Raw genomic sequence first — 18,542 nt, 5'->3', positions numbered from 1 at the left:
TATTTGATAAAAAGTAAACTACGAATGAAATGTTTTCATAATTTATTTAATCAGAAAACATTTTTCTTACTTCAAATTTCATTTGTGCTTTCTCGCACAAACTTTGGTTTGATTCGTTTATCAAATCAAAGTTAATGGAAATGCAGTAAAATTCCATTTTTATGTGAATTTTACTGCATTTTTCATGTTTCATTCACAGACTCGCTGGAATCATTTCTTCCCTCTGAAACGTTCAGATGGGATTTTTTTCAGCGTGAGACAAAAACAGACTCAGAGAAAAATCCATCAAACCTTTTATTTCCAAATGTGTCACAGTAACACATCGATAAGGCCGCCGACTCACTGCACATTCTGGCTGAAACAGACGACAGGAAACAAACAAACAAACTATGTCTTCGTCTACGATCAAAAAAAAAAGAAAAAAAAAAAGAAGTAATTTTTCAGATTACACAAAGAAAAAGAGGAAGACGAGTAGTGTCTGTCACAGAAATCCATTTACACACCTTCAACAAAAACCTAGGATAACATAGGTACACATGTGATTTTCAAAGTAAGAGCCCGAGGATTTTAAACTACAAACTTAAATAGAGTTAAAAATCACAGGAACATTTCAGTGAAACGTCATTTTAATTGCTTCAAACAAATCAGAAACAGAAAATCAGGAATGTGATGAACCGTCCACGAACACAAACTAAAATAAAACTTTGATTCCTTCATCAACAGCAGGAATGTTTAAGAATCTCACTTTTACAAATTTTATTAAATTCAAACGTTTTCTTTAAGGCAACAAACTGAAAACCTTCAGAGACGCTGCTCGCCCAGTCCTCCCAGTTTATGTTTGGAAGAAGTCCCCAAGTTCCTGAAAAATCTTAAAGCTCTGCTCCAGGAGAAGAAACTGTCTGACCAACCAAAATAAAACAGTTGCATTTGTGGGCTGCTTTATTTATTTATTTATTTATGGCACGTTTGCACCAAAAGGTATTATTGGAAATTCCTGTGTTTAAAAACAAAGTTTAAAACCTAAAACGAACAAAGCGTTCAGCAGAAACGAACAGATGCTGTGACTGAGGCCAACACAGCTGTGCTGAAGCTCAAACAGGGCTGTCGTGTAATACCACTCGGCACCACAAGAGGGCGCAGTGAGACCTGAACCGTAATAAAGCTTCCCAAGAACGTGAGGGTGGAACAGAGAAACAGTTCAGGTGAAAACATCTGGAGCAGAATTTCAGGATTTTAAAGTCGCGCGGCGCTGAGCTGGTGAACGTTTATATCAAACGCTCAGGAACCAGATCAGAGAGCGAAATATCCTGACAGCCGTGACAGAGCTCAGAGGAAAAACTCCCACAAACAGCTGAATCAGACTACAGGGAACATATTGTCCTCCTGCTTCAGAGCTGATGTTCACATTCAGACTGCAGCCACACAAAGTCAAATCACTGCTTGTGTCTCTTTAATTATCTGGTTAACGTCCACCGTGAGTAATAAAAGATGTGTTCGATCATCTCAGTGGCTTTTAAAAGCAAACACACTCGTCTGTACTTGCTTTTATCTGGTGACCTGAATATCTGATTGATTGTAGTTTTAGTGTTTAATCAATAGATATGATCGACAGCTTGTGGAAGTCCTCTGTGGTTCTGTGGACTGAACAGACTAACACAAGACCTTTAAACGGGGCTTTCAGACAGGATTGCACAGGTGTTTGTAGTGTGATGTCTGCTGACAGCTGTGGATTAATCTGCCACTGAAAGTAGTCCCGACCAACCTGAAGCCATCGTCTTTTCTTCCAACTCCTACATAACGGAGACGATGAACACAGGCAGCGTTGGAGGGACGTCTTCTTGTTTCTTCACGTTTCCATCGAGTCGTCGTTGTTCCGTCTTTGAGGCTCAGCGAGTCCGTCTTTCCTTCGGTAACTTCCTGAGAACTCCACAGTTTTAAAGTCAACATGGCAGTGAAGCAGGAATCTCTGCGGCGCCCTCCGTTCCGCCCGTCAGGCGTAGAAGATGAGCTCGGGGATCTGGCCTCCCTGCACGCCAGTGCCGTTGGTGCTGTCGGAGGAGCACTGGAACTGGAAGGTCACTTTCCCACACTGCACCTCGGTCATGCCCTCCTGGCCGAAGTAGCTCAGCTCGTTGCCGTCCAGCACCACGCTGGCGGTGTAGAAAGTGTCCGGCTCGATCTGCACCGGGTACTCGAACGACACGGGGAAGGTGCTGCTCGAGCCGTCGGAGAAGTACTTGATGATGCGCTGGGCCATCGGTACGCCCTGGCGCTTCAGCTCAATCTTGGCGTTATATTCGGCCGAGCCGCAGCTGGAGCCGTACAGGCCGAAGCCGGCGATGAAGACGCGCTTGTCGACCGCGAACTGGATGCTGTCGCAGCGACCTCGGTACCGCCACTGGTTGCTCCTGTAAGCGCAAGACTGGAAGCGGTGGCAGCGTTGCGGCGACAGGCCTTTACGCGGTTTGGTGCAGAACAGCAGATCGGGCTTGTTGGCCGCGGTGTACCACAGGAAGATGTCATTGGTCTCGTTGAGCGTGAGCACGCCAGACTGCGCCGCCCCGTTGGCAAAGTCCTCCAGCGCCATGGCGGGGATGCGGATCAGGTAGATGGCCTTACCCAGCACCAGGCGCTTGTTCTCGATGGTTGGCGGCAAATCCTGCCTCTGACACTCGGCCTCGGCCCAGTTCAGCGCCGCCTCGAACACCACCATCTCTTTGGCGTTGAGCGTTTCCCGCCGCAGGATGCTCTCCAGCGTCTGGACGTCGATGTCGCAAAAACCCTCAGAGCGCAGCGCGAGCTCGGCCTGCGCGTCGATCACCTCCCAGCAGCGCTGCGTCAGGTCGGGTTCCTCGAACAAGCAGCTCTGCGACAGCAGCACGCAGGCGTTCTTTGCACTCAGGCTGGTCTCCAGGAAGTTGACGCAGGCTCGTGCCAGATGAGGTACGATGTACTTCTTGGCAGCATAGAGGGTGGCGAGCACCGTGTCGGCGCAAAGGTCGATCTCATCACAGTAGATGTACCTGCGGAGGCAAAGGCACGGTTGTGGGTGAGCGGTCAGGTGTTTGTGTAACGAGGTAAACAAAATCAAAGGTTGACGCACTTCAACATGGCGAGGAAGGACGGTGGTTCTACGTCGGGGATGCGGATCTCGTCCTGATCCTCGGCCAGCTCGCCGTAGAACATGGCGTGGAAGACGGAGCTGCCGACAGCCAGGACGTACTGCCAGAACAGAGAACAACGAGGACGATGTCAGAGTCGAGAGTTACACTTTGAACACAACGACGCCCTGAGATTATCAAAGCTCAAAGAACAGGAGAACCACAACTGCATTTTATATCCTTTCACAACACTCGTGGTTACTTTAATTACCAATAAAAACAATATTATAAACTTCCAGGAATAACAAAAAACATGATGCTGATGTGCTGAGATTTAAACTGAGTCTAGCTGACGGGGGTGAAGTGGTGGCGAGTTTCAGACACGAGGCGTGGAGCAGCTGAAGGCTTATGGCGAGTAAACACTGGAGCCAGTGATGCTAGATCTGGTTAAAGCGCAGAACTCAAAGCGCTTTATACAACATTCACCCTCCCCCCTCTTAAGTGCTTTCTAGCTAACATTTACACTCTGACGGATGCTTCGGGGAGAAGCTTGGTATGTTGCCCACGGATACTTTAGCATGCAGTCAGAAATCAAACCAAACTTTAATTCATAGATGCCCTGATCTCCGGCCACTGACGCAATGCTCTACATTCTGATTACAGACAAACTGTTCACTGAGTGATTTGACACAGCCTGGTGTTCACATGCAGATCAAGGCTGTATCTGTTCTACGCTCTTTTATGGACCGTGGCATCGTATTTTTGATCCTTTTAGTTGTATGCTCATCTAATGGCTGAGCACTGATTACATACGACAGGCAAACACTTTTAAATTTAAGACTCTCCCATTCGTCGCGGGCTGATCCTTGCTGGAATCTGGGCGACGCCAGCCCGCCCTGACCGGACCCTCCGACCGGCTTCTTCCACCTACCTCTTCCTAACCAAGAAACGCTACAGGAAACGCGGTAGAAGGAGCGGCCGTCGCGTTCGCCTCAGGGTCTACTTTGAAGCCAGAGCCACTGGCTACCCACATGCCAGCCTGGACATTTGATCTTCTTTCCCTCCTTGCAGGAGCGCTCTGATGCTAAGTTGCTCACCCACCGTTCGATCTGCTCGGCTGACCATGAAGCTTACCCTTCCCTTCCTGTGGCATGTTTTCCTGCTGGGGTTTGGATAACATCGCTCCAACGCGGATTTTGCTGAAGCAACCTAAGTGTCCTACGACGCACCACCCGTGGCGATTTAGCCCCTAGGATACGGATGGCATTTCTCAATGTCAGGTCGCTGGTCAATAAGACCTTTCTCTTAAACGACTTCCTCTCCACTAACGGGATTGATGCTTTATTCCTGACTGAAACCTGGATTTGTCCTGGTGAGCTCATCCTTTTTTCCGATCTTCTTCCATCGGATTGTGTCGCTTTTAGCTCACCAAGGATTACTGGTAGGAGTGGCGGCGTAGCCTCGGAGATGACTGCATCCACGACCACACTCTGCGTGGTGGTTTACCGACTGCCTAAATATAGCAAATGTTTTATCACGGACTTTGCTGATCTCCTAGGTTCGGTTCTTTTTAAATTTGGTTGTGTTCTCATTGTCGGTGATTTTATCATACACAGTTGCTGTAAGGATGACCCCTTTGCTAAAGACTTCCTCGCTTTAACGGACTCTTAACCTGGTTCAGTGGGTTAATGACCCAACGCATGTTAAAGGACTTGTTTTTTCATATGGTCTGGACATTTGTGAATGAATATTTTGTCTTCTTTTGCAGCCATTCTTTCCCGAACCTCCTTGAAGCTGTTTGTTGTTATTGTGTTGCTGTGATATTCTGGTTTTATAGTCAGCTCCATGCGAACATGGTTTCTGCTAAACCGCGACAGCCTTTCATTAACTACTGATCGCTCCAGTGTTCAGAAATCAGCTGAGTCTTTAGCTAGAATCATGTGACCACAGATGTCCTTATTCAGCCTGCTCTGAGATCTTACTGAGACCAGTCTGTGCTCCTCACTGTATTTCTGACCTTCAGGCGGTGATGTCCTAACGTTTGCAGAGACTCAGCTGAAAGCATTAGAGTTGATAAAGCTGCCTGAGGAGCGAGCTGGTTGTGAGTGCTGAGCAGAATCTTCTGTGCTCTGAAACTGTCGAGTGTTTGCGTTACCTTGTGTCCGGGCACCCGCTGCGTCCCCCCCGGTGGTCCCACGACAAAGTGAACATCTGCCATCATCTCATTGTTGAACATGACTGAATTCCTATAAGAACACAGCAGTTTTGAGGGTTTGCTTAATGAAAAGACACCAAAGCAGGAGCAACCTGTCAGACCTGCAAACTCATCTTTCAAATACAGAAATGCTGGATGTGTGTCTGAGAAAGCTGCATGATGATTGAGGGTGAACTAAACATCCAGGACCCGTTCTCGGGGCTCTCACATTCTTGCAGCCGAGCATTTTAAAGTAATTTTTAAAAAGTCTTTTGCTTTTTAAATTCCGCTGCTGGCTTTTTCGGAGAGAATTTTAATCCTTTCTCTCTAGTGCTGGATCTCGGCCTCCTCCACACACCCACCTCTCTCTGATGGTGGGGTACAGGCCCTGCCAGTTACAGCTGGTGATGCTGGTGTTGTTGTTGGTGAGGTTCTGCTGCTGGTACTGCTGCACGGAGGCGGCCGGGACCAGCTTCTTGGTGGGAAACAGCTCCGCAGCCATCGTCCTGCAGTCAGACCGCGAACCCGCTCATGGCAGCCCGGGGAGCCGGTGCCACTGGAGGCCGGAGAGGAGAAGAGGAGCGCTGGGAGGAGAAACCAGAGTCTGCTTAAAACCCGCAGGATTTTAGCTGCGCGGAGCTAACATTAGCACAGCCAAACACATCTCGATACTTTCACCAAGTGTTTCAATAAAAGCGACAACAAATGACAAATCTGCAGCAGTAAAACCCCGAACCGGTGTGAGCAGGCAGCCCGACCCCGGAGTCCAAAATAAAAACTCATCTTATAAACGTGTTCCGTTTGTTAGCAGGTTTATGCTAAGCTAACTGAGTTATTTGCCACTTTAAAAAGTTCATTTCGCTTCTAAACTTCAGCCGTTTGTTAAATCGGTGCGTTAACACTCACCGTAAAGCCGCACAGATGTGCTTTCAATTATTTCCTCCTCATAAAACACGGTGTGTTGCTTTTTTTGTGCGTTTAGCGGAGCAGCTCTTGATTCCCTGCAGGAGCCGCAGGCCTGTCAGCCAATCAGAGCGCAGCAGCGCCACACAGAGGCTTCTTCGTTTCCGTTTGGGAATCCAGCCTGAAGGCGAATCAGCGCCACCTGGCGGACCAGCGCTGCTTAAAAACCTGGTTTAAACCTTCAACAAGCAGCTTAAAACTGTTAATATTTATTACATAAAATAATAAAAATAATTGATAGCCAGTCTAACTACAGAGTCTGGTCAATAATAATTATAGTGGTCGAGACTTAGATAAACAAGAAATCAACCAATAAGATAGCAGAAAATCTTTAAAAAACCAAACCTATGTGATAATCTGAGAGAAACTAAACTGACCGACTTCAGAGTGTTGTTTTTCCGTCTCTCGTTCCCGTCAACACTTAGAAAACAACAATGAAACCACGCAGGATGATATACAACATATTTCTTTATTGTTACTGATAAATCTGTCACTCTCCCACTCTGAAGGCAAAAAGACACAAAAAAGCCAAAACACAGTGTGTGAACTGTATGTACAGCCCGAGCAGCTCCCGTCGTCCCTCCTGCAGTTTCACAACAAAACACATCCACAGTTTACAGGCAGGATTCAGTCTGGAGTTCAGCTCACAGAAGATTTCATCTGCAAACACTGCACAGAGACGGAGCCGCGTCCCCGAGTTTATCACCGAAGAGGAAGCAATGAGACGTGGTTACAGGAGGACATGTTGGCCTCTGTTAAAGGAGTCAGGATTCATTTTTATTCAGCTTTAAAATAAACTAAAGATATGATGGAAGCAAATTAAAATATATACATTTTGTGCACTTTGTCAAAACTCACACTCTGAAACCTGTTGTTGCTCCACCAGACTTAGAAATATCATAAATGTGCTCCAGTGTGAGTCTGCTTGTTTTGCTCTGCAGGTTTCTGTCAGCGCTGAGAGAAAACCCGGCAGAACAGAACAGGAAGGAGAGCAAATTTAATCAGTTACACTCAGTGAAGCTGAAAGTCTTCAGTTCATCCAGATGAAGACGTATGAAAGACTGACGACAAACTGAAACTAATTTTGGGCAACAGAAGCTTCATAAGTGAGCGAGCGGCGTCTGTGCAGATTAGTACAAATCTTTAAACTTCTGAACCATTTAGGAACTCAGCGCTGACTCCATGTTGCTCTCAGCGGGCAGCTGAACATCATTTTCAACAAACTATGAATGTTTTTGGCAACTTTGCAACATAAAAATAAAAGCTGCCATCACACGTGTTCAATCTAAAGCTGTGCTGTCGTCACTGAGAAAAGACTGAGACATTTAAGAAGCTGAAAACCATCAAACGTTTGTTATCTTCGACACACGACTACACGACGCAGACGCTCTACAATCTGTCAAACCGATGAGTTGTTTTTGTTTAACGGGATGAGGCAGTGAGGATTGAAAACGTCCACAACTTCCTTTTATGGAAGAAAAAAACAAAAACGAATTGAATTGATTCATTTTAATGCAGAAATCAGCCAACTGTGTGGATATGCCCTTACTTTGGAAACCAAACAGGAAGTTGCCCGCTCGTATCGCGGACAAAACTTTTGAAAACAGCCTTGAACACAGACGCGTGCAGGTAAAGGTGAAAGTCGTGGATAAAAAGCTTTTACAGGAAGCGTTCACGTCTCTGTACAGACTGCATTCATGCTCCACACGAGTTTACAGGAAACACTCAACCTTTGAACTTTCTGCTCACCGACCCGTTGAAACCGCCCTAAATACGCTCTTTACACCAGTTAATAAATAGATTTGCTTTAATACCTAAAACTGTACACACATATATCTGTTAAGTCTTTGTACACGCCGACCGTTTCACACCACGATGGGAAGCAGCTGCTTTCTGAGACGATGCGTTTGGTTCAAAAACACAGAAGTCGTTAAAACATCAGCAGAAACCCCGAAAAGAAGAAACGACACGTTCAAGTAAAACAGAATAAAAAAGATCCGCCTCACGGCGCACAAACCGAGCTGGAAAGCAGATCTGCGGGCGCAGCACAGGTGTTACTCAGGTATGTTACAAGAAGGTAATTAGCATTGGCAACAGCAGGCGGCGGGATGAGTCGGAGGCGTCCGGGCCGATCCGTCTGATTTCTGGGGAGAAAAGCGTCGCCGCAGGGTCACGCCCACAAAAGCAGCCACATATCTTACAACCCGTGAGTGAGTGAGGAGAACCTTCCAGGTGAGGTTTCCCAAAAAGTCCCTGTTAGCGCCGCTCAGGGTTTGGAACAGAGCGCTCAGCGGATCAGAGATCGATGAGCAGCGTCTCGGAGGAGGAGGAGCCAAAGAAACCCCATCAGAGCTCAGGTGCAGCCAAACGGCCTCTGTTGTCCAGTGAAGGATTACTGCTCAGACCCAGCAGGTGGCGCCCTCTCAGGTTAACCCCGCCCTCTCCAGTGAGGACCTTCATGTTCGGATGTTTGGGGCTGGAGCCAATCAGGCGCCGATTCTCTTTAATGTTGCTTCCCACCGAGCGCCAGTCATCGCCAACAGCAGGGACGAGAACCTGATGGACCCAACTAGGGACGGCGACCGTGATGGGCCAAAGTTCCTGCCTGTGTGGGCGTGGCTCAGGTGGAGCACATTAAAGGCGGGGACAGATCCAGGACTGTCCTCGCCGCCGCTCAGCTCAGGACGGACAGACTAACAAACGGAGGTCGTGTGAAGGTTAAACTTGGCCGCCATCACCTCCCCGTCCCGACTCGTCTCCGGCGTCTCGGGTTTCTTCTGAGCGTCCGACAGAAAGAAGGCACATTACGATGAGACGTCTGCGGCGAGCCCGGAGCTGTTCGAGGGAGAACACACGCCGCGGCCTACCGCGTGATAACTTCTTCCCCTCACTCAGAGGTCAGTTTGTTTTGTGGATCCAGGCCAGCCCGAGTCCAGCAGGGGGCGGGGCTTAACATGAGAAGAATCTTAAAGGGGGGGGCGTGGGGGGGATTGAGTGGGGTCACCTTCTGCAGAGGAAGCGACCTCCATCTGTCCAAAAATAAGAACCCCACCGAGAACGTTGGGGCGGTCAGCTGACCACATTCAGGTCATACGAAGACTTTGGCGAGCGCGTCGGCCCCGGCGCTGCCGATGTAGCACTTGGTGGGATGGAACGCCACGTCGTGGATGGACTCCTCGAACTTCTTACGATGTGCTGTGAACTCCTGGATGCAGGTTTTACTCTCCATGTTCCACAGACGGATCGAGCAGTCGTGACCTGACGGGAAGAGAGACAGCCAATCAGCACAGAGCAGCACTGTAAATAAAGATGGAGGCCGTTACAGGACAAACAAACGATTGTTATTGTTGTTACATGGATACGTTTGTGTTTTTCATCATAAACGGACACTTCCTGGTTTCCTGATGCTGCGATTGGCTCGGCTGTGAGAACAGCGCGTTTTACTCCAGAGCTCTTAGAGTGAAAATAATAAATACAGGAAGTACCCGTAGGCTCTTTATAAAGTCTGATAATATTATGGGATGTGCCAGCTGGCGTGCGCTCGGATACTTACTTCCTGACATGAGGTAAAGGCCGTTTGGATCCACAGCGAGACTGGTGACAGCGTCCAGGTGGGCGACCATGGCGTGGATGAGCTTACCTTCAGTTTGAAACACGGTTAAAGTTTACATTTGATCTGCGAGGCAACGAAAGAAGCGAAGCTGAGGACACGTCACAGCGTACCTGTGTTGTTATCGAAGAACTGGATGTGGCGGTCCTCCTGAGCGGTGATGGTGATCGGCAGCGTGGGATGGCTCAGCACTTTGTTGATCTTGCAGGGAGCTTCTGCGTGGAGGCGGGCGTGAGGAGGAAGGAGAACATTAGCAGTAAATACGTGTAAGCGTCAGAGCATCAGCTCGGCCTGCGGACGGCGCCGTGACACCGATGACGCTTCGAAACGGCAGCAGAATTAACTGGCAGACGCACAAACGAAAGTCTCTGCGAACTTCTCGTCGACACATCTGAAGCCTGCTTCATCCTGCTCATTGGTGAACGTGATTTAGAGGCGGAGCTCTGCAAACGCCGTTGGGACGCAGAGTGACGAGCAAAACAAACGTCGTAAACTCAGATTTTACTCACAGCAGAACAAAGAAAACGGAGCGGAGACATTTTTAGAAAGAGACGGCCGGAGGAGCCCTCAGCAGCTGATCGGGTGTCAGCGGGTCGGTCACATGATCGGGGATAAACAGACTCACGCGGACGGTTCGTTTCCTCAGTTTGAACATGTGACGTGTTTCTGTCGTGAGTAAAATGTCTGTTTTTATTCACGCTCTTTGTTCTCGGGTTGTAAATACTCGCCGAGCTCGTGGTCGTACCTGGAGGACCGGCCGACTCCAGCTTCAGGACGAGCTGCTGCGTCTCCATGTTGAAGAGTCCGATGTGTCCGGTGTCGAAGGACGTCACCATGTGAGCCGGCTCGCTGCTCACCAGGTCGACCGAGGTCGGGACTCCGAGCTCTGAGAGAGAGGCAGAGACTCAGCACAGCGCCACTTAAGCTCCTCCTCCTCGAGGAGTAACTAAAGGGACATAAAACTGCGCCTCCTTGAAGCTGCGGTGCAGATGTTCTCACAGATGTTCTCTTACCTCCTCGCTCGTTGAAAACAGCGAGAGACGGCGAGGTGTCGGCGGCGCTCCACAGCCGCACCGTCCCGTCGGCCGAGCAGGAGAGGAGGCGGCGGTGAGCCGAGCTGTAGACCACACCCCACACCGCGTCCGTGTGACCGCACAGCGCCCCCCGCAGGACGGACGGCTCTGCAGAGGAAACGAGAGCAAATCCTCACGTGAAGATGTGAACACAGAGCACGACGAAGGCGTGTGCTGGGAGGAGCCGGGTCGTACCATACGAGTCGTAGGGGTCGATGTTGGGGTTGGGGGTGTTCCAGCTCTGAATGGTGCCGTCTACGCCCCCGCTGAAGCACTGCTCGCCGCTCGAGCTCATGGTGACGCACAACACGGCTCCGCTACAGGACGAAATCAGAATGACAGACACTTACGTTGGTTTTATGACCGCATGAATGGAGTCGGGCTGAAGGTGGGCGGTGCTGGGAACGCTCCCACGCTCACCTGTGGGCTCGGAATGTGTAGATGGGCTCCACGTCCAACGCCGCGCACCTGAGGACCGAAGCAGAGGAGTGAGACCGCCGGCTTCTAAAAGCCGTGTTCGTTTGTCCTGTAACATCAGCTCAGGCTGCAGACTGCACGATGCCACAGAAGCCCCGCCCAACTGCAGTTTAAACCTGTTTGTGAGGGGCAGCCAATCAGAGGAAAGTTTGCTTAACCCTTTAGAGCCGGTCGGAGCGGACACGCTCCATTTTGCGTAACTATTTTTAAATCCCAGTAGCTCTGCAACCACGTAAGCTAGCGCAATAAAAAATTTTTTGCATATGAAACCGGAGGAGTTGTACTTACATCTGATGCCATCAGCTTGTCCTCGGTCACGGTTTCCTTCCACATAAAGCTTTGCAAAAACTGCATAAAAGCACTTGCAGCAACAAAAACATGATATTCCAGAAACACGCTTTGCCGATTGATCAGCTGTTTGTAACACTTCCTACGTCTATCAGCGTGAACTATCACATGACCGCCATGACCTGCCCGAAACCGGAAGTGATGTCATTTTGCGGAAATGTAGTTTTTTTACCATCAGGGCCTTATGAGCCTATACTGGTGTTTTTAAAAGTTATGTTTGACTTTATGACTTTGTGTCGTTTCTGGGATGCTGAGGACTCATATTGCACTGCTGGAAATATTTTATTTTGATGCATATGCTGCTTTTTTGCAAATTTGCATTATAATATTTATTTTTGTTTTTCCTGCAGTGTATAAAAATTTGTGTATTTCAAAAATAAAATTATGAAGACACTCAAAAACTAGTTTGTGAAACTTTTTTGTATTTACAGTTTTGAGGGATAAGCCTCTTAAATTTCTCCAACTAGAAATATATGTTAAAAAAACAAAAAGATTTTCAATTTTTTTGTAGTTTATTGCACTTTTTTGCAATTTATGTAATTACTATGCACCTAATGCAGACATATTATTACAATTTGGGCTGTAATGGTTGTATTGATGTATAGCAGCTTGAAATGCTCCAAAAAATGGCTCCACAGCAGGTAAACATATAATATAAGCTCTGGCGGACTTGGTTCTATGTCAGGTCTTAAAGGGTTAAAGGGAGAGGAGCTACAACGACTTGTTTCACAGAGGGGATAAACCGAGGCTCAGGATCATAATCAGAGGAGGATTATTTTGAGGAATCATGCAAAGCTACGTTAGCAGAGTCTACATTTGGATCCACGAGCCAGGCCAGCAGTCCCTCTCAGAGCGTTTTCAACTTCAGGGGCGGTATCTCGCTCAGGGGGACCGCCGCCGTTCGACCCCATGACCTTCCGATCATGGGGCCACTCTACACAACCACTCTGCCTACTGAGCTGTCCCTGCCCTGTTTCAGAGAATACGTGTGTGATGGCAAAACGTGGAGTCTCACTTCTTGGCGGGCGCCGTCTTCTGGAGGTTCCACAGTTTGAGGGTGTGATCCTCGGAGGCGGTGACCAGAACCGGCTCCACCGGGTGGAAGGCCAGACTGCGCACCGAGTCAAAGTGGCTCCGCAGGGTAAACTTCGGGTTCCACGTCTTCCTCAGTGCATCTTTGTTGTTGGCGATCTGAGGGAGGGAAAAGGTCTCATTAAGCTCTCTGATAGGTTAGAATCAGCTGTGGGGGCGGAGCTCTATGTCAGGGTGCAGGAGCACTGTGGAAACACTCCTTGAATATTCAAAACAAAACAAACCACGAGTGGAATCAGGTTTTACTCGCTGCTCTTCATCTTTTCTTTCTGGGATTACGTCCACGAGGGGGCGTGGCCTGAAGCAGCCTGTGACAGGTTAACGTTACTCACGTCGTACATCAGGCCCTCGGCCTCGTTAGCGACGGTCAGTCCGGCCAGCTCTCCCAATCCGAGCTCGTTAGAAACCGCCTCGTCCACTCTGCCCAGAATGAACGACTTCCCCGACGACGGCAGGAACGTCATCGCCTCTGCAGGACGGAAACAGGAAACGTTTGAACATTCACGTCACTCACACATGACCGCTGAGCCGAGACGGAGGGAGGGCTACCATCATCGGGGCGTCCGACTTCGTGCTCGTTCAGCCTGGGCACGCTCGACCGAGAGGGGGGCGTCACGGCCGGCTGCATGGAGGGCAGGTCCTCGGCGTCCCGCAGGTTAGCCAGCATGTCCTGCAGCTTAGACCGGTTTGGTCCTGCAGGAGGAAGAAGAGAGACGAGAGAGGATGAGGAGGGGACAGGAAGCCCGATGAAGGCGGGAGAACAACGACGTTTGGAGGGAGAGATGAAAAATAAAACGTGAAACGTGAAGATGGAAAGAAGGAGCGGCAGCGGCTCTGCGAGGCATCGATGGCAAACAAAAGCAGAGAAACAAAGAAGACGAGCGAAGAGCAGGAAGGACAGAAACCTGCCGGACAGACGGCGACACGATGCAGATGAGTCGCTGCCATCGCAACACGAGCACGGACGGAAACCAACAGGAAGTAAAAAAACCTGAAGATAACCCAAAGAACATAACCTGACGCAAACCAGGGCGCAGTTTCCACAGCGCAATAAAGTTTCCTACAAATCATCTCAGTTTGAAAAGCACACTGATGGTCCAGCTGTGAAGGAGGACACTGTGGTATCTGCACATCTGGACGGCGTGAGCATTAAAGCGGCTCAGGTCTTACAACCTTCCACTCCACCGTCTTACGCTCCAGCACAACCAGAGCGCCACGCCTCAGTGGCTGCAGTTCCTCTAACATGCAGCAGAGGCAGCAGTGAGTCAGTCCCCACAGACTCGTGTTCAAACTTTACAGCAGAAACAAACGTGTTTACAGCCTGATACACAAACTGTTTGATCTCTCTGTAACCTGATAACTCATTTAAAGTTTGCATTATGAGGGGCGTGGCCTCTTTGACTGTCACCTGCAGCTGCTAGCTGTCTGCTAGACTTCACCTCAGCTAACTGTCGTCCCTCGACTGTTCATCTTTTGTATACAGCCTCCTAACTGACCCTTGAAACGGTTGGATGCTACGACAGCTTCATTCATAAACCAAACAGAGGGTGGAGGCGAATCCTCCAATGAGATTTCCCAAATAACAAAGCTGCCATCTAACATGTGACACACGGAGGACCAGTGATGGGACTGAGGCGATGTGAGGAGGGAAAACTTAGAGGTGGAAAAGAGAATAAATAGTTTATTATTACAGGAAGAGGGTGAGGGGAACAAAAGGTAAAGAGGGTGAGGAGGGAGGATGAAGCACAGGCCTGCAGCACGACTTACTCTTCACCCCCTTCTTGCCCTTGCGTTCCTTCCTGTACTGCTCCTTGAGCTGGGCTATCAGCCCCTGGTCCACATCCCAGGCCATTTCACCCAGAGGAGACTGCTCTTCCTTCTCTACAGGACGGAGGGGAGGAGGCGGGGAGGAGGGGAGGGAGGAGAAGGGAGGGAGGGGAGGCAGAAACATGTTGTGAGTGTCTGGATGCAGTACAGTTCAAATCCATCCCTGAGGGAGACGTGATGACGAGCGAGGAACCTCAGACAGACGGGGGTAGCCCAGCTACGCTGTCGCTTTCATCTGCCAGCTGACCTCGCTCTACGGCGCCCCCTGTGCTTTACACACGTGTGCAGAGCCAGGCCAGCGGTCCCTCCCTCCTGTGAAACCTCGGCTAACCGCGTCCCGCGGAAACACGACGACGGCTGCAGAGGCAGCGAGTTGAGCGCCTCCTACAGGCGAGAAGGATGCAAAGATTCCTCCTGTACCATTCATCCCAGATAACCTCAACCAAAGACGAAGGCGACCTCACAGAATCTGCTCACCGTCTTACATCAACTTTAAAAATGTGCTGAATCTGTGTCTGTACGAGCGGGTCCAGGATTAACGATGTTTTTGTCCCTCGCAGAAAACACTCAGACCCAGAAGGAATCAGCTGGACGCTTCGTCCCACGTGAAGCTGAAAGCGTGAACGCGCTTTTTTCACATTTCCTCCAGTGAATCATCAGAGAAATCAAACATTCACATCGTGATGCAGCGAGTTGATCTGCGCCGTCTGAACAGCTTAAAGGTGTTTTTCACGCTCAAGTCATGAGACAAAGGATGCTTTCTGTAAAAAACCATGAGAGTCGAGACGCAGTCAGTTTATTCTGTTTCCTGTTAATCCTGCAGTTATTCACCTTCTTCTGTTCATGAGCTTCTACATTTTAAACAGTAAACCGGCTGTTCAGACTCTGCCTCTCCTCCGCTGTAGGGGGCGCAGTTCCACAGGTGTAGAAGCAGTCTGATGGGGACAAGCATTATCTGTACAAGGTCAAATGGCACACCGGGCTCCACAGATAAGCGTGCAGTGACGGAAGCTGCCATGGTAACGGCGAGCTGAATGAAAGGTGAGAGGACGATGGCGCTGAGACGGGCAGCTCCATCATAACCGAGCAGCCAAACGGGTTTTATCTGCGCTCGGCTGCTGTAATATCTCAGTGTGAAGGCGGAGGCAGCGTCACAGACCGCACTTCAAGATGGAAACGGCGTTAAAGCGGAGACGAAGCTCGGCGCTGCGGCCTTTCACGCCGTGAGCACACAGCACTGCGGTGAGACCCGCTGCACTGAGTCAGCGCTCCTTTACTATCTCGACTCGAGTGTTGAATCACCGAGCGCGTGGGGAGCTCTCCGTCATTGGCCGAATGACACTGGACTGGTTGCTAAGCAACAGCAGAAAAAGGGTTTCTTTATGTAAACACAGAGGACGGCGGGTCAGGACGAGCTTCGGTTTGTTTTACCTTCACGAAAAAGACGTCTGCAAAAAAGAGCTGAAACGTAACTTTATTACAAACTCGTTTAAAAACGATCAGAATTAAACTCACAGCTTTCACAGGTGCTGCACGGATGCTTGACAAAACAAAGACACTTCCTGTTTGCTCTTTCTAACCTCACTCCTCCAACTTATTAACATTAAGAAAAGTTTCTAAAGGTCAAGTTTGCCTCAAATCTGCCAGTGACCTGCAGGTCGCTGTAGACAGGAAACTGGAGTTCCACAGGGCGCGACTGCGGGTCCTCCTGCATTCACGCTCTGAACTCCGGAGTCGTCTTTTACCACTGTGGTTAAAGCTTCACTCGCTAACGTTCTGATGCTCTGAAACCCATCGGGCGACTCACCCCACTCGCCGCTGTCATCCCCGCTCCTTGACTCGGGCGATCCGTCCAGCTCGTCTGGACTCGCCAAGAAATCAAAACCCTTCAGCGCCTCCTCCGTGTCCAGGTCATCGCTGAGGTCAGAGGTCGTGGAAGACGGCGTTGACGAGTGTTTCTTTCTCACCATCTGTGCAAAGGTAAAGCCACGTTTTTATAGCTGATGTTTACAGGTTTTAAGTTTTACACGTGCCCGGAGGTCACGCAGCGGGAGAAACGTGACTGCTGTCAGTCGGCGCGTCAAAGTGGCTACAAGGAGGAAACCGTCCTGCTCCAGAAGACACCGACGAATCTGTAAATATTTGCCATTTGAGGACATTCGCCTTCAAAGTAAAAGCCTTGTCTTACTGCTGAAGCACACACGTTTCAACAGGCTCAGCTTTTACTCTGAAGGCGAGCGCTCGCAGATATGCAGCCCAAGCAATGATGGTGGAGATGATGGAGTTCCATGCTGGGCAGCACCTGCAGCACCCACACGAGCTCCATAAATGCTTCTTATGACGACAATATTATTACTTAAAAATCACACGTGGTCTCAGTTTGGACATGAAAAACATAAACGTGCCGTTTCCAGATTTTTACAGACTGAAAGCTGTGGTTTACTCGCGTTTGTAAGATGAGGAACATCCTAATGACATTCCTGTGCTCTCCGTTACAGACGAAGCAGTCAGCACACAGGAACACGTTCCTCACAGTGAGCGGGCTTCATCGGGGTCTGCAGGCACAGCCACACAGAGACCCTGTGGAAACTGGGAATGCACACTTTCATCCACAGTTACAGAGAGTGAAAATAATCTCATACATTAAGAAAAAGTGAAATGATGGGAGTGTGTCAGCCTCTTACTGCAGCCAGGTCCAGGATGGTTTTGTCCCTCCCCTCGCTGTCCTCGTCCTCGTCCTCGTCGCTGAACTCTGCTGCAGCGCTCTCGATGAACTTGAAGGCTTCCAGCACGGTGGCCGAGTCGGACACGTCGGGCTTACTGCGGGAGAAACGGGGTTTTGTAACGACGCACGCTTTGCTGTGTGGCGTTTTTATTTCACCTCCTGGCGTCGTACCTGACCATGCCGCTGTCCTTCAGCGAGGACGGCTCGGTGCCGTTGACCATCGGCTCAGTTTTCTTGTCTGACGGTTTGTCTCCCGTGTCTCCGGCAAGACCGAGCAGCGCCCTCACCCTCTGAGACTTCACATCCAGGATGGTGTCCGTGTATCCGACCTCCTGTAGGTACCTGAGCCGGAGACAGGACACGAGGTCAGCGAGAGCTTCTGAGGGAGCGACAGCAGCCACGAGGTTAACGTGGCTGATCTCAGCTGATCTGTACGAGACGACCAACAGCTCTCTAAAACGACTGAACGGTAGCTGAACCCAAACTGCTGTAGATCGAGAGGCTACGGTAACGTTTAGCTGAGCTATGAAAGGTGACAGTAACAGCGCGAACAGACGTCCATATTTTAAGCCTTAAACTTAAACATCAGGCTGCAAACATGTTTATTTCTGCCTTAAAGATTTAACACGAGAGCCTGCGGGGGCTGACTCACTGCTGCCTCTGGTGGACGTTAGAGGAACTGCAGCTTTGGCTTACTTTGTTACCCTGCAGCCACATCTCCTAAAGAAACACCGCAGGTGCAAACAGATGCACCACAGCTGGAGGTCTCCAGAGTAACCCCAGCTGTGAGAAGGGGTCGAGGGTCATCCCACCTCACCTGTACCTGCAGGACTGCAGGTTGGACTAACAAACCAGCTCGTCAAGAAGATTAGGAGTGAAAAACAGTCCTCCTGATCTTTAGAGGACTCCTGAATACCGAGTGTCCTCCTGCAGCAGCCGTGCCTCGCTGTTCCCACTGACCGACCACAAGTTTATGAACAGAGCAGCTTCTTTAAAGGGCAGCAGCAGTTTCCAACACCAGGCCGACACAGAGCGGGTCAGGGTGTGCGAGCATACAAACAGGAAGAACACACCTGACTGTGCTCGAGCAGCTCTGAACAACCTCTGATTTTATTTATTTGTCAGATTTCAA

At 49.6% G+C, this 18,542-nt stretch overlaps 2 protein-coding genes across 3 annotated transcripts in view; both read right to left on the bottom strand.

Moving 5' to 3' along the window:
- Positions 1-281: 281 nt before the first annotated feature.
- LOC146708602 (BTB/POZ domain-containing protein 3-like) lies at positions 282-6,378 on the bottom strand. Its single transcript, XM_085460588.1, has 5 exons — positions 6,202-6,378; positions 5,658-5,879; positions 5,257-5,347; positions 3,104-3,222; positions 282-3,023 (listed from the first exon to the last, which is right to left on the bottom strand). Exons 2-5 carry the CDS (start codon positions 5,795-5,797, stop codon positions 1,991-1,993), a joined length of 1,383 nt encoding a protein of 460 aa, XP_085316714.1. The 5' UTR covers positions 5,798-5,879; positions 6,202-6,378; the 3' UTR covers positions 282-1,990.
- Positions 6,379-6,708: 330 nt separating this feature from the next.
- LOC146708601 (striatin-like) overlaps positions 6,709-18,542 on the bottom strand; it is a 35,721-nt gene continuing 23,887 nt past the window's right edge. Inside the window, exons 5-18 of one of the 2 annotated variants that reach the window (XM_085460559.1) lie at positions 17,582-17,752; positions 17,370-17,505; positions 16,493-16,655; positions 14,626-14,739; positions 13,408-13,551; positions 13,191-13,327; positions 12,782-12,957; positions 11,362-11,409; positions 11,137-11,258; positions 10,882-11,049; positions 10,614-10,754; positions 9,982-10,083; positions 9,812-9,898; positions 6,709-9,516 (exon numbers count right to left, since the gene is read on the bottom strand). In XM_085460559.1, coding sequence (XP_085316685.1) covers positions 9,347-9,516; positions 9,812-9,898; positions 9,982-10,083; positions 10,614-10,754; positions 10,882-11,049; positions 11,137-11,258; positions 11,362-11,409; positions 12,782-12,957; positions 13,191-13,327; positions 13,408-13,551; positions 14,626-14,739; positions 16,493-16,655; positions 17,370-17,505; positions 17,582-17,752 — 1,879 coding nt within the window. In that variant the 3' untranslated portion in view covers positions 6,709-9,346. The remainder of the gene's footprint in view (positions 9,517-9,811; positions 9,899-9,981; positions 10,084-10,613; positions 10,755-10,881; positions 11,050-11,136; positions 11,259-11,361; positions 11,410-12,781; positions 12,958-13,190; positions 13,328-13,407; positions 13,552-14,625; positions 14,740-16,492; positions 16,656-17,369; positions 17,506-17,581; positions 17,753-18,542) is intronic. The other variant, XM_085460560.1, reaches the window with a different exon arrangement.

This window comes from Copadichromis virginalis, linkage group LG6 (assembly GCF_057382275.1).
Source record: "Copadichromis virginalis isolate Kocher_CV1m ecotype Utaka linkage group LG6, C_Virginalis_male_GT1.1, whole genome shotgun sequence".
Classification (NCBI taxonomy): Eukaryota; Metazoa; Chordata; class Actinopteri; order Cichliformes; family Cichlidae; genus Copadichromis; species Copadichromis virginalis.
This window is presented reverse-complemented; position numbering and strand designations above follow the sequence as displayed.